Source organism: Macaca thibetana, chromosome 9 (assembly GCF_024542745.1).
Source record: "Macaca thibetana thibetana isolate TM-01 chromosome 9, ASM2454274v1, whole genome shotgun sequence".
Classification (NCBI taxonomy): domain Eukaryota; kingdom Metazoa; phylum Chordata; class Mammalia; order Primates; family Cercopithecidae; genus Macaca; species Macaca thibetana.
The window spans coordinates 824,568-848,226 of record NC_065586.1 but is presented as its reverse complement, the minus strand read 5'-3'; the positions used below and the strand labels follow the sequence as shown (position 1 = coordinate 848,226).

Genomic DNA, 23,659 nt, shown 5'->3' with positions numbered 1-23,659 from the left:
CAAATTATCACTAGAACCACTAATAAATAGTATTAACGCTTCCAATTTCGATGAGAAATTTTGGTAAGATCGATGATCAATTTTCACTTTATTATGTCTCTCCCAACCTTCAGCTCATCACAAATGAAGGTGGGCCACCGTGAGGAGTGGGTGGAAGACACCGCGCCACAGAAGGAGGCGGAGGGCAGGCACATGGTGACGGGAGCTGTGGAGGCAGCTTCTTCACAGCACTGCTCACACAGGCATAATAATGTGAAAACTGACCCCAGATCTTACAAAATCGGCACAGAATCATGTTGGGGTGAGGATGGAAACCACGCCTGGTGTAATGAGGTCCTCGAGAGAGCTCAATCACCCCCGGTCACCTTCCACAGTGGACGGTCAACAGGCGGGCTGGAGCAAGAAGGCCAGGGCAGCACTGTGAGCCATGATTTAAAGGCGTGGCAGCAGAACCCATGGGCACCTGACCCAATCCACAGCAGCCATGAGGGGAGCAGAAATGGGGATGCCAGTCACGGCTACCCTTCATCCAGTGTCTAAGACACTGGCTCTTTCCATCACATGCACATTTAACTGTCATAAAATTTAAGCTGAAATCTAAAGAGAGAAGAACAAAGGGGACAACAACCTCTACCACCAGCGTCACCTCTGCCTCTGAGAGGCGCAGACACAGCAAAACTGGGACCCTCACTGGTTTTTCCCTCCTGGGGGACAGAAGGGGGAGTCTGCCCCTGGGCATTTTGCTCAGAGGACCCAAGAGGAAAGAGGCAGAGTGTGATTCAGGGTCAAACCACCTCCTTGTAGAGTTGTACTGGCTCAACTCCCACCAGCCCCCCCACTCCCTTTAGTTAGGTCAACTTAAGAGATCAAAACATCCCAGGCCGGGCACAGTGGCTCACGCCTGTAATCCCAGCACTTTGGGAGACTGAGGCGGGCGGATCGCCTGAGGTTGGAAGTTCAAGACCAGCCTGGCCAACATGGTGAAACCCCATCTCTACTAAAAATACAAAACTTAGCTGGGTGTAGTGGCACGTGCCTGTAGTCCCAGCTACTCAGGAGGCTGAAGCAGGAGAATCATTTGAACCCGGGATGCGGAAGTTGCGGTGAGCTGAGATCCCACCACCGCACTCCAGCCTGGCGACAGAGCGAGACTCTGTCTCAAAAAATAAATTAATTAAAAATAAATTTAAAAAAAATACAAAATTTAGCCAGGCATGGTGGCGGACACCTGTAATCCCAGCCACTCGGGAGGCTGAAGCAGGAGAATCGTTTCAACATGGGAGGCGGAGGTTGCAGTGAACGGAGATCGTACCACTGCACTCCAGCCTGGGTGACAGAGTGAGACTCCGTCTCAAAAAAAACAAAAAAATCCCCTAGTGGAAAAACACAAACACAAGTCCCCAGGAGGAAGAGGAGAGACACACGCAACCCGACAGCATGCCAGAAACACAGGCGTCTTCTCCCCTCTGACACCTCTCTAAATGCAGGAGGCATCCTGGAAGAAACAGGCACAGACCCACAAAGAAAGAACTAAAGAGACGATGAGCGAAGAAACAGACACCAAATACTGGAGGCCAGAAGAGCAGATGGTGACGGTGAGTGGGTGAACACAGGAAGGTCAAATTAACCTGCGTGAAGAATGGAAAGCCAACAAAAAACAAGCCGGGTACAAGAACAGCAAGAGACTTCTTCCTGCTGGGACAAGGCAGCCTCTATGGATCCACTCAAACCCCTACTGGGATTAATTATAAAAGCTGCAGATAAACAGCAAAAAATAAACAAAAGGCTTTAAGTCATCGCGGAAGCCCAGAGGCCCCAGAGGGAAGCACTAGAGGCCCCCCTACCTGACGCACTCCCTCAAGGCACAGAGACCAGCCGGAGCGAGGGTGCAGTCCAGAGGTGAGGGGCTGCGACGGGAGCTGAGGCTGGATCCCTCAGGAGAGGCAGCCCAGAAGGAGCAGGCCAGCTGCTCGCCTCCCCCAGGCACTGACAGCACCTAAACTGGGCATGAGGGTGGACACCAAGCAGAAAGCAGCCTCTGAGAGCTAACGCAGAGAGTACCGGCAGATGAAACTAAAGCTCGGGGCCTGTGAAGGCACATCCTTGAAGGACAACTCCCTTAGAACAAGGGAGAGCGAGAAGAACAGCACAGCCCCTAAAGCCTGAAACCCACCGGCCACCAACCCTTAAGTCAATCAAGGTTTGCCATCCACTCTATCTGCTGGCCTGGGGAAAATTAAATCCTCTCTAGAGAACAGAAATGACTATGCGTGTATGTACTCGCCTGTGTGTGGATGCAGGCATACCCCGTTTTATTACCCTTCACTTTATTGTGCTTTGTAGGTATTGGATTTTTTACAAATTGAGGGTTTGTGGCAACCCTGTGTCGAAGACCTAATTGCCACCATTTTCCCAACAGCATGTGTTCACGTCATGTCTCTGTGACACATGTTGGTAATTCTTGCAATATTTCAAACTTTTTCATTTTTTTAATTTATTTTTGCCAGCACCTTGACCTTGGATTTTTGCATAATTATTGTATCTGTTAATAGTGACCTGTGATCTCTGATGATACCATTGTCATTTTGGGGGGGGGCACAAACCACACCCACATAAGACCACAAACTTACTCAATAAATGTTGTGGGAGTTACGACTGCTCCACCAACCAGCCTTTCTCTCATCTCTCCCTCTGCTCAGGCCTCTCTACTCCCTGAGACAAAACAATACTAAAATTAGGCCAATTCATAACCCTACAATGGCCTCTAAGTATTCCAATGAAAGGAAGAGTTGCACATCGCTCCCTTTAAATCAAAAGCTATAAATGATTAAGCTTAGTGAGGAAGGCAAGTCAAAAGCTGAGACAGGCTGAAAGCTGGGCATCTTGCACCAGACAGCCAAGTTCTGAATGCAAAGGAAAAGTTCTTGAAGGAAAGTAAAAGCACTATTCCAGTGAACACACAAATGATAAGCACGCCAATACACAGGAAGTTGGAGTGGTTGGGATTGATTAAACCAGCCGCAACATTCCCTTCTGCCAAAGCCTAATCCAGAGCAGGGCCCTGGCTCTCTTCAATTCCATGAGGGATGAGAAAGGTGATGGAGCTGCGGAAGAAAAGCTGGAAGCTGGCAGAGTTGTTTATGAGGTTTAAGATGCCGTCTCCACAACATGTAAGTACAAAGTGAAGCAGCAAGTGCTGACGGAGAAGCTGCAAGTTCTCCAGAAGATCCAGCTGAGCTCACTGGTGAAGATGGTTACTCTAACAACAGGTTTTGAGTGCAAACAAACAGCCTTATATTGGAAGAATATGCCGTCTAGTACTTTCATAGCTAGAGAGGAGACATCCATGCCTTTGAAACTTCAAGGGACAGGCTGACTGTTGTTAGGGGCGAAAGTGGCTGGTAACTTTCAGCTGAAGTCAGTGCTCACTTGCCATTCCAAAAATCCTAGGGCCCTTAAGAATCATGCTACATCTCCTCTACCTGTCCTCCATAAATGGAACAACAAAGCATGGATGACAGCACATCTGATGACAGCATTGTTGACTGAGTATTTTAAGCCTACCAATGAGACCTACAACTTTCAAAATACAACTGGCTCATTGACAATGCACCTGCTCACCCAAGAGCTCTGATGGAGATGTACAAGATGAATGTTATTTCATGCCTGCTAACACAACATCCATTCTGCAGCCCAGGGATCGAGGAGTCATTTCGACTTTCAAGTCTTAAGTTTTTAGCCTATGCATATATATTTAATTTTTTTAATGTTTCTGAAGAGGAAATTTGAATGAGGAAAAAATACAGCGCTTGTTCCTGTAACAGCATTTTGCTCTACATTTGAGCACCGATCACACACACACCAGGCACTGCTAGAAAACTGTAGATGACACTGTGGCACCCCAGCCAGTCTGTGGGATGCCAGGGGAGGAAGACAGGTAAGAAGGTAGCACGGAGGAGGGCGTCAAACACGGGAAAGGTGCCAGCCTGTCTACATGCTAAGAGGAAAAGTCCAGGGCAAGAAAGAGAAGACACGGTGACAGCAGGAATGGCCGAAGGAGAGGAGGTCCTGTGAAAGGGGAGGGGAGGGGTCTGTAGCTCATCAGGGCCCTGGGGGTGGGCAAACAGGTGCGCAGAGCCACGGGCCCCACCCACACCTGTCCCTCTGTGCACACAGGTGATGCCACCTCTCAGCCTGGCAGTGTGGAGGGTGTGAGGGAGGGCGAGTGAGCAGGTGAAGAGGGCACTGCGGGGGAAGGAACCACATACCACGTGCGAGAGGAAACAGAAACGAAAGCTGGTCAGGAAACTGGTACACACACAGCTCTAAGTGAAAAGGCAGAAAAGAGCTACGTGGACAGCATTAACTACGTGGACAGCATTAACTATGTGGACAGCATTAACTACAGGCACGCAAGCACATTCATGGAGTATCCTTTATTGAATACATCCAAGTTATCACTACATCAAAAGTAAATCTCTAAAACAGATACTTTGTGATAAATAATGCACACATTTCAGTTACAAAATTTCCTACATATGGTTTATATACATTAAATAAAATGTAGACTAAGACGATACGTACATTGTTTAGGGAGTTAAGCTTTTCCCTGTTATTGAGCCCATACAAGCTCAAGACACAGTTATCCCAGTCTCTGAACAAACCACACTGTCCCTTGACAACCGAAACAGTAAAGCTTCCTACGAAGTAGCAGCGGGCTTTACCATGCATGATTTTAAAAACACACTGGAGGAGGCAATGGCCTCTGGCTACGGCACTCCTTAGGCAGTGCTTACCTGAGCCCACGTGGCCTGCGTACTTGACTAGGCACTTCCCTGTCTCTATGCTCCACAGCAAAGCCGTGTGATCTGCAAGATGGAAATGAAGAAGTCGGAACTTAGCTATCATCAGTTTACAGTTTTTCAAATGAAAGAATAAGACAACTACTCTAAAAATGGGAAGTTACACTACCACTGATATCTCTTATACCTTTGATTCTATTACTCTGTAGACTTCAACTGATCAAAGAAAACATTTCCCAAATGGGAGAAGCTGTGACCTGTCTGAGGCCATGAAGTCAGCTAATGGACAACCAGAGACTCGATTTCCTACTTTACTATCAGGCTGGCTGCATCATGCTGGAAAATTACAGACAGAGGTCGTTTCCATCACAGTTTCATTATTTTATTAAAGTATTAAAATGTTCCAGAACATCTAGCATTCAAATTCAAACAGCATCCAAATTCAGTTATGACTGCTGAGATAAGCATTTCTTCGGATCTTCGGGCCCTTCTCCCATAGCCATTACTTTTTTAAGTAGATTTAACGGAAAAATCTGAGAAATAAGCGCCAATTAGCCAAATGAAATTTCTGAAATATCAGAAAGGACCCTTCTGTTCTTTTTTTTAAACTATGATTTCCAAAGAATCCAAGGCACTCATCCACGAAAACAGTTTCAAAGAGAAGCAGTAACTTTCTTTGCTATCAAGTGGTTTATCACATTCACTTCTGCCTCTAAAAAGCAGAGTCCAGTGAGTGATTAACGTCTCACAAGCTGGGACGGCATTTTCAATGAGCACCATTTTTAATATGAGCAATTTTTATCTGAAGGGGTATTATACCACCTTAGACAGCTTTCATAAAATATCTTTTTTTAGAGAAAACAAAGGGTCACTTTCCACACTCTGCCCCTGTGACTCTGTGGGCAAACTCCGGCTGGGGGAGGCCATCAGCCTCCACTGCTGGCTACGTGCCCATGTAGTGTTCACTTTCAGTGAGTACCACAGCACTGCCCCTCAGCTGTACTCCACTTGTGGAAAAAAAGTCAAATACATCTACAAATCAGAAACACACGTGGCTATGGATAAGAAAAAGAGGGCCAGGCAGGCCGGGCGCGGTGGCTCAAGCCTGTAATCCCAGCACTTTGGGAGGCCGAGACGGGCGGATCACGAGGTCAGGAGATCGAGACCATCCTGGCTAACACGGTGAAACCCCGTCTCTATTAAGAAATACAAAAAACTAGCCGGGCAAGGTGGCGGGCGCCTGTAGTCCCAGCTACTCGGGAGGCTGAGGCCAGAGAATGGCGTGAACTTGGGAGGCGGAGCTTGCAGTGAGCTGAGATCCAGCCACTGCACTCCAGCCTGGGTGACAGAGCGAGACTCCGTCTCAAAAAAAAAAAAAAAAAAAGAAAAAGAAAAAGAGGGCCAGGCACGGTGGCTCATGCTTGTAATCCCAACACTTTGGGAGGCCAAGGCGGGCAGATCACAAGGTCACAAGATTGAGGCCATCCTGGCTAACACGGTGAAACCCCACCTCTACTAAAAATACACACACAAAAAAAAATTAGCCGGGCGTGGTGGCAGGCGCCTGTAGTCCCAGCTACTCGGGAGGCTGAGGCAGGAGAATTGCTTGAACCCAGGAGGTGGCGGAGTTGGAGTGAGCCGAGATCGCGCCACTGCACTCCAGCCTGGGTGACAGAGCAAGACTCCATCTCAAAAAAAAAAGAAAACGAATAATTGGAATACTGATTCCTCAACACATTTAAGTTAAATCAATTCCAAACAAGTATTTTTTCCTCAGATACTTGGTTCACTATGAGTTGCAACGCCCTACCCACGGGGACCTGGAAAAGACGGTGCAGAAGCACATCTATCCATGGGACCACAGAATGCAGGGTGCAGCCGGACACCCTCCCACGAGACCACGGAAAGCAGGGTGCAGCCGGACACCCACCCACGGGACCACGGAATGTAGGGTGCAGATGCACATCTATCCATGGGACCATAGAATGCAGGGTGCAGCCAGACACCCTCCCACGAGACCACGGAATGCAGGGTGCAGTCGGACACCCACCCACGGGACCACGGAATGCAGGACTGCAGGCCGCAGCACTAAGCATCACCAAGGGCTAATGTGTTGGTTCCACTGACTCCTCCAGGACACGTTTGCATCTAGGGTTCCTCTGTCACAGAAAAGTGAATGTCCGTCACTCAGGTACCAGGCACAGCCATGCTTCCGCAGACTGGCCAGGTCCATGTGCAACTCACCGGCCGACGCAGTCCCGAGCACCACTGGCTGTGTCCTGGCCACGCTGACATCCCAGATGCCGTCCCGGTGGCCGATGTATTCCTTCACGAGCTGGCAGGCAGCTCGTGATGTCGTGGTCTTAAAGCTGGAGACAATCTGAAACCGAGATGAGGAGTCTTATAAAACAATTTACTGAAGTAAATTTTTCTAAGTCAAGAAAGAGAAAATGAAAAAGACATCCTGGAAAATGCACAAATCACTGACTAAGACTGTTAAAGCATCAAGGAACACAGCACAAGTGTGAGCTGAAACGCCCTGTGTGGAAAGGGTGGTGGGTTCAGCTCATATCACAGAGAGCGCGTACAGCTCTCGCAGCAACCTGTGGAGGCTCCCCCACCTCAGTCTGACAGCCAGTCATGGAAGGTCTCACTGCAGAAGGGTAGATTCAGGTGTTTCAGGTCACTCTCCCCCAAACCCAAACCATCAGACAAAATTTCCAAATTCTTAAAAAAACAAATTGTTAGCTAGCCACTCAGACACGAAAAAGTCAGGAAGGACATCACAAACCCTTAACTGTAGCTAATGACACTGATCGCTGTACATGTTCACATTTCGCTGTTTTTGAGAATTTACACCAACCACATATTATCAAGTGGAAAAAAGCCCGTGGTGGGAAGGAATCAAAAGGTGACACTAACAGGTGTGCCGGTTTGTCCAAGACTCAGCGCTCGCTCAGAGCAGGCACCAGCCATGAGGATGTGGAGCAACGTGGCCGTGGGCCCCTGGCCTTTCAGACATGCTCAGCCCAGCAGAGACAACGCAAACACAGCACGGACCAGGGTAAGGCATCGTGTCGAATGACGACACACACAGCAGACAGTTCTCGTGTCCTCTTGTCAGGAAAAATACGAAGTGAGTGAGGAAGAAACTAAAACAACACAACGATTTCTGCAGAGTTTGCTTTTTAAATTTTTCTTGGGTAAGAAAACAGCTGTCCAGCAGTCAAGTAAATCAGAATAATGTAGACTTTTCAGAATAAAACAAAAAAATTAAGTGAAAAACAAAAATCAGTGGCATTACACAACTTGCTTTAAACACTGATTTGGCACAGCCCTGAAAAACAGATCTAAATTCATTCTTCCTAAGCCATGAAAGCACAAGCCACTGTCACATCAATTTGGGTCTGCACCCTCGAGTTATTCTCGCCGGATACAATGACACAAAAGGCTGAGGAAGAGGCCAACATTTTCAGCAGTAACAGAAAGAACTTCTACTGGAACTGGTCACAGGAATTGCAAAAGCACTTGTTCAACCTCAAACCCATCACTATCCTCTTTTCTTTCTGAACACTTATATCCTATTCAATCCCGCAAAATTATGCCTCCACCACATGGGAAATGCTTTTGCTTAGAGAATGTGTCATTCAGATGTTAAATAATATTATAACATTTTAGCAGGGAGTGAAATTAAAGGACATACACAACCTCCCACCATAATAAGCTGTGGTAAATTTCATTTTCCAAGTCTCTCACCATTTCTAACATAAATAACAGTATAATAGTAAATTTCACTTTCCACGTCTCTCACCATTTCTAACATTAATAACAGTATTGTAGTAAATTTCATTTTCCACGTCTCTCACCATTTGTAACATTAATAACAGTATTGTAGTAAATTTCATTTTCCATGTCTCTCACCATTTCTAACATAAATAACAATATTGTAGTAAATTTCATTTTCCAAGTCTCTCACCACTTCTAACATTAATAACAGTATTATAAGAAACAAACTATTAGAGCTACATTCTTCACCTGCTGCATTCCCAGGGTAAGAACAGAGTGGCTCCTTTCCGGAGGCTCTGACTGCACTGCTGCTGGAGCTATGCAGGAGATCGTGTGCCGTTTTCAAATATTTTCTCATGTGTTGCTTCCAAAATGCCCACCACACTCTGACCATCTATTACCTTAACTCTTTTTCCTTAAAAATGCTGACTTAGTCGTCATTACCAAGAGACCCACCAAAACAGACTGAATTACTTAGAGGGAACGTTCAAAACAGAAAAGCAGCAGAATGAAGCAGCAAATTGATGCTCACGCCCGTCATCCCAGATCATTTTAACTGAGGCGCAATCTAAAGCACTGTTGTGAAAATGTCTGTAAATATTTTTGAGAAGAGAAGTATCTTTCTTTGTGGAAAAAGCCCTTTCTGATTTTTATAAGTTTCTTTAAAGTGGGCTGCAGGTTAGACTGCCTCACTTCCCTCCCACGTAGGCATCAGAAATCTCATTAGCCACCAAGGAAGGGGGAAAAACCTCTTCTGCGTTCACGTAACACACTTTCATGTTCTTGATATCCCACCCAGCACGCTACTTGCTTTTCATGGCTCTGGGTCAGAAGGAGGGAAAGTAATAAATCTAGACTGTGTAGCCTTTCTCTTGTCGCATTCATGTTTAGCTTTGGTACCAAGAATCCACACTGTAGTACAAATCAGAATATATTGTTACCAAATTATTTCTTCAATCTTCAGATGTCTTATATTTTCATAGTTATTTTTTACAATGGGTATAGGCAGTGTGCAAAAACTATGAAGATCATTAGTAATATGCTTCTTATAAATTCAGATGAATTTCTAGTACTTAAAATGACTGGGCTTTAAATATCTCTAATACTTTTTTTTTTTTTTTTTTTTTTTTGAGACAGAGTCTTGCTCTGTCGCCCAGGCTGGAGTGCAGTGGTGCGATCTCAGCTCACTGCAAGCTCCGCCTCCCGGGTTCACGCCATTCACCTGCCTCAGCCTCCTGAGTAGCTGGGACTACAGGTGCCTGCCACCACATCTGGCTAATTTTTTTGTATTTTTAGTAGAGACGGGGTTTCACCATGTTAGCCAGGATGGTCTTGATCTCCTGACCTCATGATCCGCCCGCCTCGGCCTCCCAAAGTGCTGGGATTACAGGCTTGAGCCACCGTGCCCGGCCAATATCTCTAATACATTTTTTAAAGCAAAGCATTACTATACATATCCTTACCCTTGTCCAAATCTTGTTTTTTACTGCTCATGGTAAACGACAACTTTATATAATCATTTCTTCCTCTACTTCAGTAATAACGAGAAAGTTTTGGAATTCCAAGACCATACATTGTATACATACAACTCTACACACCAGAAAAAGCAACATAATCCAAGATAATGTAACAAGAAATTAAATGAGGAAGAACATAATTTCACACTTCATTATGAAGAAAAGGCTTCAAGTTGATTTATTAAAAAATTCAAAACTTGTAAGTATAAGCTAGATATTACATGGCCAAAAAAATAAATTAGCAACTTATATTCTAGATATTATCAAAGGAAAGTACAGTAGAAAATACCAGGAATTTCCGATTTTCTTTTGAATAACAAAGAATTACCAAAGACTATCACATGAGGACAAATGGCAGAAGGACTGAATTTGCTCTATTAATTGTAGTTAATCTTACTATAGATGTCATGCTAAATAACTTTAAACTCAAGGAAACAGACTGGAAAAATAAAAAGCTAATAAGAACTACTTATACCATCATAGCAGGATCACTGAAAATTTCAATTTATCTTTTGTATCCTTGAAATATGCCAAAATACAGACGCATACAAAATTACCTCAAAATATCACTCAGTAGTAATTCATCATAGACAAATGAATTTCCAAACATTTAAACCTTTGCCACTTTAAGAAGGTCAGCACGAGATACTTTAAGAAAATACAAAACACCATGAACATCCGTATTTGTCTCAGAGACAGACCTTCACTTCCTGATCACACTTAGGAAACTGAGGAAAAGAACATAATGAACTAAAACGTAACTTTAGCTCAGAATATAATTTTCACTAATTTGTACCTATTTATTAGCTTCCTCCAAATTCAGATCCTTTATATTAAGCCAATTAACAACAGAAATTATATATTCCCTCTAAAGACAATATATTTACTAAAACATCATATATTAACCCCTGTGGGTACTAGGGTAAGCTACTGTGTAAATGCCTGCATACTGACATTCTTTTTTTTTTTTTTTTTTTTTTTTTGAGACACAGTCTCACTCTGTTGTCCAGGCTAGAGTGTGGTGGTGTAATCTCAGCTCACAGCACTCCACCTCCCAGGCTTAAGCGATTCTCATGCCTCAGCCTCTCAAGTAGCTGGGATTGCAGGCACCCGCCACCACGTCCAGGTAATTTTTGTATTTTTAGTAGAGACAGGGTTTCGCCATGTTGGCCAAGCTGGTCTCAAACTCCTGACCTCAAGTGATCCACCCGCCTCGGCCTCCCAAAGTACTGGGATTACAGGCATGAGCCACCATGCCCAGTCAGGACATTCCTTTAAAAAACTAAATTTCTCTTAAAACCATTTATGTTTTTCTACTATGCCTTTCTAATTGGAAAATATGCGACTTAAAGTAAGTATTTGCACACCTTAACCACCACATGATGGCTCGAGAGCCAGTGGCCTGCATACCTTGCTGGTGGAAGCCTTGTAAGTGGTCTTCAGTTTCTGGGAGAGCTGGCTGGTGCTGTGACTGGCTGCAGGGACAGAGAGTGACAATCAAACACAATCACACAATCAAAGACTCACAGCCTTGCAAATGGGTCTTGTGTCTTGCACAGGAAGAAAGGGGGCCCAGAAGCGCTCGTCTGACCCTGGTGACACAGAGCCATGGCGGAACAGGAACAAGAACCGAGCTCCTTATTCTCTTAGACCCACACCTGAATTAGATAGTTCAAGGTTTGCTGACAGCAAAACGCAAACCAGCCAGCGTCCTTCACTAAATTCCAAATGTCCTACATACATAATCTGCAGGAGAAGACTTTCACGGGAATTCACCTCACCTTTTGTTTTGAGTTGGCCCTTACTCAGCTCTGCTCCATCAATCGCTTGTCCTTCAGCAGCTAAACGTTCATTAAGAGTGTCGATTTCTCTACGTACTGGGAAGAAAAAAGTTTTCAAAAATGTAAAATATATTTTTATGTTTAAGTGTACTCACCAATTCCAAAACTTGCACACAGAAAAAATGTTATATATTAGTGTTATATAAACAAAGATGTGAATAATATTCTAATAAGCAAGATCACAATTGATAGAGTTCTCAAAAAACTAAAGAAATCATTCGAGATACCATTCCAAAAATAAAAGCTCACACATTTGCTATACTGTGGAAGACACTGCTATCAGGGTCTCAAAGATAGCACCTGCATTTCAACAGTTTCCATAGTGCTTGATTCTGCACAGTTAAAAACATTATGCTGGGCTGGACACAGTAGCTCATGCCTGTAATCCCAACAATTTTGGAGGCCGAGGCAGGCAGATCACTTGAGGTCAGGAGTTCAAGACCAGCCTGGCCAACATGGCAAAACCCCTTCTCTACTAAACATACAAAAATTAGCCAGGCGTGGTGGTGGGTGCCCACAGGACTAACCACCAAAAGAACCAAAAGCAAAAACATGCAGAAAATGTCTTCCTTTGAAGAGTGTGATGGGCTTGAGGGGTAATGGTAGATTTCTTTTTACACTGTTTGATAAATTTTTAAGCATATATGGTCATTACTTCCAAAATAAAAAAAGAAAAATTAAAGCCAAGCTAATTCAAAATTGTTTTGATTTGCCTTTAATAAGTCAGATATAGTATATGCATCAATTTTCAAATGATGGTATGTTAATAAAAAGGTAAATCAATGTTTTCTCAACTTATGGTGTACTTGGTGTAGGGAAAATTATAAGATCCATGTATTTCTTATTTTTTATTTTTTACTTTTTATTTTTGTTTTCTGAGACAGAGTCTCGCTCTGTCACCCAGGCTGGAGTGCAGTGGCGCCATCTCGGCTCACTGCAAGCTCCACCTCCTGGGTTCACGCCATTTTCCTGCTTCAGCCTCCTGAGTAGCTGGGACTACAGGCACCCGCCACCACGCCCAGCTAAATTTTTTGTATTTTTAGTAGAGATGGGGTTTCACTGTGTTAGCCAGGATGGTCTGGATCTCCCGACCTCGTGACCCACCCGCCTCAGCCTCCCAAAGTGCTGGGATTACAGACGTGAGCCACTGCGCCTGGCCAAGATCCATGTGCTTTTTATAAAATCACAATTTGGACTGGTCAGTGCAGTAAGCAGGATGATGAACCCCCCAAAGATGCCCATGCCTTAAGCCCATAACCTGTGAACAGGACCCAGCACAGGCACAAGGACTCTGCAGTGGGAGATGCGCTTGGACTATCCTGGAGCCCAATCCTTCAGAGGGCGGGTCAGAGAGCAAGGAGGACTCCAGCAAGAGGGAAGGGGCCAGGAGGCAAGGAGTGCAGCACGCGGACCTCCATCCTAAAATTGCAAAGAACTGAATTCTGTCACAATCCAAACACGCAGGAACATTCCTCCCCGGAGCCTCCAGAGGGATTGGAGCTTGGCCAACACCCGACTGTGGCCTCGTGGGAATCATACCAGACCCACAGAACTGCAAGATGACAAATCTGTGTTAGTTTAAGCCACTAAAATAAGTTTAAGTTTGCTACAGCAGAGCAGAAAACTAATATAGTGATGAATGTCAATTCATATATTTGACTTTCAAAGATTTCTATGGATAGGTAAAGCTATAAAAATATATTAAAATAGGAGATACTCACATTCTAAGTTTTCAATATAAAGGTTTTCAAACTCTCTTTCTATTTGACCAAACAGTTCCAGAAGTGTACTGCGAACCGAGGAAGGCAGTTTAGAATCCTGCAGAAGAAGACTTTGTTTAAAATGAATGAATGAATGAATGAATGAATGAATGAATAACTCTAAACTTTTTCCAAAGTGAATTATCTTTTATTCTAAACTCTTGTTTTGTATCATTACATATTTTTATACATAAAATGCTTAAAGAGTTTAAATTTCCAAATTTCTGCCAAGGAAACGATGAATCAAATTGTATAAATGGCTACCTAGTGTGATACGGGATTTAAAAACAAACACTCCTTCAAAATAACACAATTTTTCCCTTTCAAGAGAGGACATAAACCTACCTTACTTTAAAACTTCCAAATTTGTAGAGAAAGGCGGCAGCTCCCATAAATGAACTATTATAAACAGTCTCTGAGTGCCATCAGACACTATCCTATGAGTATTTTCATCTGCTAGACCCTCATAGAAGAGGCACCTCTGCAGAGTTCCCGCCATGCCCACTGCACTTCAAGCAAAAGCACAGTCACTCTTCCCGTCACTCTACACAACACCTAAAAGAGTGTTGTGAAGAGGAAAAAAAGAAAAATCTCACAAAAAAGAGCCAAATGTCTATTAAGTGAGTGAAAACATTAACTTTTAATTTCCCGCCTGGGCCACGTTCTTCGTGCCTGTGTGTTTCCCACACCCCTGGGAAGGCGAAGGGAAGGAGCGACATTGTCAAGTGTGGTCCAGCAAGTGAGCAGGTCCTGGGCACTAAACATATCACAGGCACTCACTGCTTGAACCCACCAGTCAACAGGAGCCTGCTAGATACAGCCACATGCCACTCCAACCTCCCTGAGGGCATGGCCTATGTACTATTTGGTATGTGTCCCCTACTCCCAACACCCAGAGTAATTTTCAAAAAAATCCTCATCAAATATTTCTAAAATAGTGTTTCAATACCTAACTTTTTTTTTTTTTTTGGAGACGGAGTCTTGCTCTGTCACCCAGGCTGGAGTGCAGTGGTGTGATCTCCACTCACTGCAAGCTCCGCCTCCCAGGTTCAAGCAATTCTCCTGCCTCAGCCTCCCCAGTAGCTGGGACCATAGGCGCGCGCCACCACACCCAGCTAATTTTTGTAGTTTTAGTAGAGACGGGGTTTCTCCATGTTGGCCAGGATGGTCTCCATCTCCTGACCTTGTGATGCGCCCGCCTTGGCCTCCCAAAGTGCTGGGATTACAGGCGTGAGCCACTGAGCCTGGCTGATCTTTAACCTTTCTATGGGACTTTTCAAATTTACATATTGCATAAACTTTTTTGATGAGCTGTAAATTTTTTTTTTTTTTTTTTTGACATGGAGTCTCGCTCTGTCGCCCAGGCTGGCGCAACCTTGGCTCACTGAAAGTTCCTTCTCCCGGGTTCACGTCATTCTCCTGCCTCAGCCTCCCGAGTAGCTGGGACTACAGGCGCCTGCCACCACACCCGGCTAATTTTTTGTAATTTTAGTAGAGACGGGGTTTCACCGTGTTAGCCAGGATGGTCTCCTTCTCCTGACCTCGTCATCTGCCCGCCTCGGACTCCCAAAGTGCTAGGATTACAGGTGTGAGCCACCACGCCCTGCAGAGTTGTAAACTTTTAAAAAAGATGCACAATATTTATTAAACCCTTCTGAGATTAACTTAAAAGACAGAAATTTTAAGGAAAAATGACAGCATTTTAGCAATGTGAGTTTTACAGTTATCACAGATTTCTCACATAAACTTCACAAACTACACACACACACACACACATATATATACTACTTTAAATACTGAATCTACAGAATTGGTACTATAGTCTCTAAACATCCTTCTAAAACCAATGAAGAACACGAAAAAAAAGGAAGGAAAATGTAACAATCAAAATTAAAACTAGGCCATCAAAAAGGATGTCCCAGCCAGGCACGGTGGCTCACGCCTATAACCCCAGCACTTTGGGAGGCCAAGGTGGGCAGATCACCTGAGGTCAGGGGTTTGAGACCAGCCCGTCAACATGGTGAAACTCCCTACTAAAAATACAAAAATTAGCCAGGAGTGGCAGGTGCCTGTAATCCCAGCTATTTGGGAGGCTGAGGCAGGAGAATTGCTCAAACCCGGGAGGTAGAGGTTGCAGTGAGCCGAGGTCACACTACTGCTCTCCAGCCTGGATGACAGAGCAAGGCTCCGTCTCAAAAAAAAAAAAAATAGAAGTTCCAGTAACTACGAAACATAAGCTTGCACTGAACTGAGAATCGCTATTAGTATTTTCCCTGCCCTGTGGCCTCCACATGCCCCATTCCCTCTCTGTGAATATCCCTCCCCACGAATATCACGTTCTCAGAAGCCCTTCTGGCTCCTACACGAGGGCAATCTCCTCCTACAGAATCAGTCCCTACTCATCTATACCCGTCATGTTTTAAGGCTCATATTGTTCAGCAACTAATTACATCATGTCATATATACTTGAATATTAAATGCATATTAATATAAAAGTAACTGCTAACACATGGACACAGGGAGGGGAACATCATACACCAGGGCCTGTCGGGGCGTGGGGGGCTGGGGGAGGGAGAGCATTAGGAGAAATACCTTATGTAGGTGATGGGTTGATGAGTGCAGCAAACCACCATGGCACGTGTATACCTATGTAACAAACCTGCATGTTCTGCACATGTACCCCGGAACTTAAAGTATAATTTTTTAAAAACAGGAATTGCTATGGAAAAGTAAGCTGAGAAGTCAGCATTAACCTCACTTTATAATCAAGAAACTAAATGCACAGCACAATGAGGCCTTTCCCACTAGAGGGCAACTTGAGCCCAGGAAGAGCGCGCTTACACAACGACTTTCAACCTTTTCCATCAGTTCTCCCTTTCTATGCCATTCCATTTCACGGACTCTAAAACGAGTTGTTGAATTTTCGGAACCACTTAACAAAACTCAAGACACCACTGCTATGACTCAGCAAAGCTTTTAAATGAATTTCTTTCATCACATCGACACCAACACACACCTGAAAGCCACGGGGCACACGTGCAGGGAGCAGCCAGCTCTTCAGGCCGCAGCCAGCACTGTGTGCATGTGGACGTCGCAGCTCTCGGCAATGACAGACCTCCCGTGCCTGCGAGAACCTGGCTTTCTAAGCTACTTCAGACTGGCAAATCTGAGACATATAAAGTTAAACCTAACACGATGTCTCCCTCAGACTCATCTGCCCTCTCTTCTATGTTGCTGCTCCTCAACAACTGAAAGGGCATCGCTCTACACTGTCTAGAACGAGACCACTCCTACGTTAACAAACACCTCCGTTCTGAGATCGCCCCTCACACCTACCATGCCAAACGCGTGCAGCAGACACCACCGCTCTCTCCCGCCCACCGCAGCGGGAAGGCAGAGCACCTCACGCTGGCCACTCACAGAACATGCTGGCTGGTCCCACTCCAAATCACTGCTCATTAAACAAATGAGCTCTGTCTAGGGAGCCAGCGTGGGAGACACAGAGGCCGAAGGTGGGGCAGAGGACGAGGCCGTGCAGCTTGGAGACCTCTGAGCTACCTTCGTGAGGGTTACCATGAGATGCAGTCACCGCCTGTGCTGTGTCACAAAGGAGAATGGGCATTCAGGGCCCAGAGGAGAACACATTCACCCCAGGCGGGGGACAACTCTAGAATATGCCAGCAGAGGGGGCGGCAGGGTTTCCACTGCTAGAAATGTACGTGAACCTACAAATTAGGAAAACCTGAGACTGCTCACTCACACTGTCCAATAGGGTAGCCACTTGCCACATCTGACTATGTAAATTTCAATGTAATTAAAGTTTTAAAAATTAAAATTTCATGTCCCGGGACACTGGCCAAATTTCAAGCACTCAGTAGCCACATGTGACTGGTGGTTCCCACATCAGGCAGCACAGATACAGATACAGACACTGCCAACACCACAGGAGTCCTGCCACTCAGCTCTGCTGTTTCCTAAGTGCTGTGTTGAACGGGGTCCCCTAGAAATCCCATGCTGAGGTCCAAAAGTCCAGGACCTCAGCATGCGACTGTGTTTGGAAGCAGGGCCCTCAAAGAGGTGGTGAGTAAAATGAGGTCATAAAGGAGGACCCTCCGGTATGACAGGTCCTCGTAAGAAGAGACTAGGACACAGACACGCACAGAGGGACAACTCTGTGAGGACACAGGGAAAAGACAGTGTCTGCAAGCCACGGACAGAGGCCTCAGGAGGAACCAGCCCTGCCCACACCTTGATCTAAGACTTCCAGCTGCCTGGAAGGACTAGGAGAAACTATAAACGTCTGTTGTTTAAGCTGCCCAGTCTGTTAAGCTGCCCAGTCTGGGGCATTTTGTTATGGGAGTCCTAGCAAAGTAATACACTAAGAATACCAAAGCCATTTTTATAATTTTATTTTGAACACTAAGTTAAAATGTAATCATTTTTTATAGAAATTAGAACCAGGTATTTATTCATATTCAATAAACCAGGTTTATTTATTCAACGCATATTCATCTAATTGGAGTTGAAGATCCTCTTCGTGGCAGCAATCATGTTGAGTTCCGGGTTCACACTGTTGTATTCAGTGTAGAGGTCCCGGCCTCAAAGTCCTGGCATAAAGTTACCCACAAGGTTCTAACAAGATCCAATATTCACAGAAGCCAATTTCTCAGGTTTAAGCCCTATCTTCCTCAGCATTATGGCTGATGAATGTGTTCCAATTGTGAAGAAATGGTTGTAAGTTTATATACAGTTACAGACATATATAACCATATATTAGATATATCTAGAGTTTATTTTAATAAAACATATACTGCGTCTAGGCTTCATAATACTCTTCAAAAATTCTGACAGAATTTCATCAGCTATAAACGAACTAGAAAAAGTATAAGTAAAACTTATCTTTATCAAAAATAATTAGTTCATTTTAATCCAAGGATGACATTTACTCACTGCAGCAGAGACAAGGATAAAGCCAAGTCAAGTCACTAAAAGATCTGATTCCAAAAACTCTTCAGAGAACAGAAAGAGATCATTAAAAGGATATGATACTCTCCTTTTCTTGAGACTATTAGAGACAGAAAACCCAGAATTGTACTGTCCACAAAGCTGTACAAAGAATAAAACTAATCCAAACTCTCATACCTACTTTGATTTGTTATTACCTAGTATACATATGCTAACCCATCTGTGTATGCTGTTGTATTTGACAGAAGTTTTAACGAGTTTATTTTGGGGGAGTTTGGGAGGAGTGATCATTTTTTAGTAACCCAAACCTCTTTTCCACTTTGGAGACCTTTACACATTTGCCTACTTTTATAACATTACAGACATAATCACCATCTTTAAAATAAGACCTTGATCCTGGGCCCGGTGGCTCAAGCCTGTAATCCTAGCACTTTGGGAAGCCGAGGTGGGTGATCACCTGAGGTTGGGAGTTCGAGACCAGCCTGATCAACATGGTGAAACCCCGTCTCTACTAAAAATACAAAATCAGCCAGGCATGGTGGCGCATGCCTGTAATCCTAGCTACTTAGGAGGCTGAGGCAGGAGAATCGCTTGAACCTGGGAGGTGGAGGTTGCGGTGAGTGGAGATCATGCCATTGCACTCCAGCCCGGGAAACAAAAGCAAAACTCCGTCTCAAAAATCAATCAATCAATAAGGCCCTGATCAGTTGTAGCTTACTTGTCCTTCTAACATGTCTCTCGGCAGTCCCGTCCTCTCCTGCTCCGAGCTGTTGGTTCTTCGTATAGAAAGGCTATGGGATTTGCGCTTCTGTTTTGCTTGGCGAGCAGTCGAACAACTTGCGCTTTCTGTGGGCATTACTTCTAGAAGGTAGTGTCCTGGTCACTCCTGCAATAAGCTAAAAACAGCAAGAAAAGAACAGTGTTTCTGATATAGCGAGTTGAAACAAAAGAAAAACAGTGAACAAGATAATGATGATTTCTAATTACAAGCTTCCTTACTATGATTAACATTAACTATATAATTTAGAATATGACAAATTAAGATGTTTTAAGGTAGGGACCACAGCCTTTATTAAAGGGGTAATTTCTTTATCAAATTTCATTACCATCTTAAGTATCAAATGGCAAAAAAGAAGTTTAAAATTTAAAAAAAAAAAAAAAAATAGCTCTCCCTTTACCCAACATTCCCTAGGCATAGTCTACTCCCCCCAGGGAACCAATGTTAATTGCGTATTCTAGACCACACATTCTAGACTCATGGTGTCCAACAGAGGCACGGTCTACTCCCCCGAGGGAACCAATGTTAACTGCGTATTCTAGACCACACATTCTAGACATGCCGTCCAATAGGGATACAATGCAAGCCATGGATATAAATTTTCCAGTGTCCACATTTTTTAAAATAAAAGCATATGAAATTCCTTTTAATGATTTGCTTAACCCAATGTTTAAAATATTTTATAGTCAACATAAAAAACAATGGGATATTTTATGATTACCTCTTTGAAATTCAGCGTGTATATTTACAGCATATCGCAATTCAAACTAACCACATGTGATTAAGTTATTCAAATCTCTAACATAAACATTATGATTTACCCACTTTGGGCATTTTCTACTCATTTCCTGTTATTATCCATCCTTCCTCCCAATTATATCACTACGTTACTTACTATAATCTTAGGTAATATATTTACATACATATCTTCTTTCTTCGACTACAGATTTTACTATTTTGAACATTACCTGCTGATTTTCTGCTATTACTGATCCCTCCTCCCATGAACACAATCCTATAGTCAGGCCAGCTCAGCACCTCACTGTCACAGAATGCCTGCCCCACGTGCAGCTAAAAGCAAAGCAGGACACACCCACAATTTCCCTGAAGCCAACATGCCTCCATCATCTTCATTTACAGAAAAGACTGGCCCAAGTCCCAAGAGTAGCAGAAGGTTCTATTAAATGAATATATCAGCATAATGGAAAAATATTCTAACCTTTAAAATACACATAAGGCCTATGTAAACATCTAAATTCCAAGTAGACGGTTACACTGGTGACTTACGCAACAGCAATAGCTCTGTGCCTCAAGGCAAGACCTTACTTCTGGTGTGTCCAGCCCTCTTCATAATCAACTCCCTCGACATTACCAGGTGCAGACACACATCCCTGAAATGCTATTCCTTTCCTTCCAAATGGCTCTCACTTACTCAATAGCCCTAACACCTCCTTACTTTGTTATAGAATGATTCCTTTTCTACAATATTTTAAAATCACTAGCATGCCCTTCTTTTTAAACAAGTCAGCCTGTTTTGAAAAATAAGTTTATCTAAACATAAAGGAGAGTTTTGTTTTTTTTTTTTTTTGAGTCAGAGTCTCGCTCCGTCGCCAGGTTGGAGTGCAATGGCGCAATCTCTGGTTCAATACAACCTCAGCCTCCCGGGTTCAAGCAATTCTCCTGCCTCAGCCTCCTGAGTAGCTGTGATTACAGGCGCCCACCACCACGCCTGGTTATTTTTGTGTTTTTAGTAGAGACAGGGTTTCACCACATTGGCCGGGCTGGTCTCAAACTCCTGACCTCGTGATCTACCCACCTCGGCCTCCCAAAGTGCTGGGATTACAGGCTTGAGCCACCACGCCCAGCCAAGGAGAGTATCTTAACAGAGATGAAATGTATTCACAAAAAATTTAGAGTGTCTTCCATAAAGGTTATTAATAACATAAACAAGATCTTTCCTGTTCAGCTTATTAAGCATTCTAATTATAATCCTAAATACCAAGTCTGAAAATATTTTTCTAAGAGAAAATACTGTCACTTATAAAAATTTACTTCATTTAGATTATTTTTAATATTATAAATAAAATAGTAGAAATCAACATATTTAACCTTGGAATTCAAGGAAGTCGTTTTTCTAAGTATCTCTTCTAAATATTTCTAAATATGAATATGAGTATATACAGTTTAGCTTTGTTTCCTGTTTCTTACATACTATGCAGAACTCTCATATATAAATTTTGTTACGAAAACCTCTTTAAAAGCCAAGCATAACCCAAAAATGTTAGAAACCTGGAAGACAGCTTGCCTATTATTTAGGACAGTTTTTAAAAGCTTTAATCACAAGCTTCTAGTAACTCTCAACCAAAACAGTCATGTGAGTTATGAAGTTTCCACTTTTTTTTTTTTTTTTGAGACGGAGTCTTGCTCTGTCTCCTAGGCTGGGGTGCAGTGGTGTGATCTCGGCTCTCTGCAACCTCCATCCCCCAGTTTCAAGCAAGACCCTCGTGCCTCAGCCTCCTGAGTAACTGGGACTATAGGCATGCACCACCATGCCCAGCTAATTTTTGTATTTTTAGTAGAGACAGGGTTTTGCCATGTTGACCAGGTTGGCAAACTGGTCAAACTCCTGACCTCAGGTGATCCACCCACCTCGGCCTCCCAAAGTGCTGGGATTACAGATCTGAGCTATCGTGCCTGGCCTCAACTTTTTATTTTGACATAACTGCAGATTCACAGAAAGTTGCAAAGATGGTCCCTATTTCCCCAGTGGTTAGATCTTACATCATTACAGTACAATTTGTTAATTTCATTAAACCAACAAAATGACATTAGTATAATGTGTGTATAGTTGTCACTCTGTTACATACATAAATTCCTTTAGGTGCCACATGTTCAAGATACGAAACACTCCCCTCACCATACAGATCACCCACTAGTTACTCCAACTCCCTGGCACCATCCCTCGACTCCTGATAACCATTAATCTGTACCCAACTCTACAACTTTGTCATTTTGAGAATGTTACATAAATATGATCAAAGAGTATGCACCCTTTTTGAGATTTTTTCCACTCAATTTAATGGCTACGATCCAACCAATTTTCTGCATGTATCAAGTTTCTTCCTTTTTATTACTAGCTAGCATCCACAGTATGGACATTTAACCATTAACCATTTGTTTAACCATTCACCTGATGCAAAATATATATACATATATACACATATTTATATATACTTTCCATTTTTTTACTATTACTAATAAAGTTGCCATGAACAATAATATACAGGGTTTTATGTGAACCTAAGTTCTCATTTCTTTTGGATAAACGGCCCAAGGATAAGGGTGCTCAGTCACAGGGTAAATGTATATTTAGCTTTAAAAGAAATCTTGATATATGATTCACACACCAATGTAAGACACCTATTAATGACTCAGTATATTCAGGAAGTTGTGCAATCATTACCACAATCAACTGTACATTTTTATCACCCCAAAAAGAAACCCCACACCCATTTGCCTTCACTCATCATTCCTCCCACCCACATCCCAGCTAGCCCTAGACAACCACTAATTTACTTTCTCTCCATATGAATCTGCCTGTTCCGGCCATTTCATAAAAATGAAATCATACAATATACGCTCTGGTCTATTACAACTGGCTTCTTTCAGTTAGGACAATGATTTCAAAGTCCATCTGTGTTGTAGCATAGTGGTAATGTATTCCCTTTCATTGCTAAATACAACTGATAGACATTTGGTTGTTTTCATTTTTTAGGTTATTATGAATGTTAATGCACAAGTTTGTTATATGTAGATACTTTTATTTCTCTTGGGCATACCTGGAAACAGAATTGCTTATGTTTAATCATGTTTAGTTTTTGTGGTTTTTTTCCAAGAAAGTGTCAAACTATCAGTATTTTCCAGGGTGGCTGTTTCATTCTACATTCCCATCAACAACACATGAGAGATTCAGTTATCTACATCCTCAGCAGCATTTGGTATTGTCACTACTTTTTTATGCAAGTTTATGTCATATATGAGAAATTTTGTGCCATGTATATAACGCATAGTCATCAAGACAAGCAATTTAGGGGGTCCACCACCCCAGTAAATACTGTTTGTTTTTTTTTTTTTTTTTTTGAGACGGAATCTCCCTCTGTCGCCCAGGCTGGAGTGCAGTGGCGCGATCTGGGCTCACTACAAGCTCCGC

The 23,659-nt window shown here is 43.3% G+C and overlaps 2 protein-coding genes across 5 annotated transcripts in view; one reads left to right on the top strand and one right to left on the bottom strand.

Annotated features, from left to right (window-relative positions):
* DIP2C (disco interacting protein 2 homolog C) overlaps positions 1–23,659 on the top strand; it is an 840,898-nt gene that overhangs the window by 250,655 nt on the left and 566,584 nt on the right. The window lies entirely within an intron of this gene.
* WDR37 (WD repeat domain 37) overlaps positions 1–23,659 on the bottom strand; it is a 74,859-nt gene that overhangs the window by 39,340 nt on the left and 11,860 nt on the right. For 3 of the 4 annotated variants that reach the window (XM_050805469.1, XM_050805468.1, XM_050805467.1), the window contains exons 2-7: positions 19,390–19,567; positions 13,668–13,764; positions 11,887–11,982; positions 11,516–11,580; positions 7,047–7,182; positions 4,797–4,868 (exon numbers count right to left, since the gene is read on the bottom strand). In XM_050805469.1, the coding sequence (XP_050661426.1) occupies positions 4,797–4,868; positions 7,047–7,182; positions 11,516–11,580; positions 11,887–11,982; positions 13,668–13,764; positions 19,390–19,527 (604 nt within the window). In that variant the 5' untranslated portion in view covers positions 19,528–19,567. Of the gene's footprint in view, positions 1–4,796; positions 4,869–7,046; positions 7,183–11,515; positions 11,581–11,886; positions 11,983–13,667; positions 13,765–17,042; positions 19,364–19,389; positions 19,568–23,659 lie in introns of those variants that run through there. The other variant, XM_050805470.1, reaches the window with a different exon arrangement.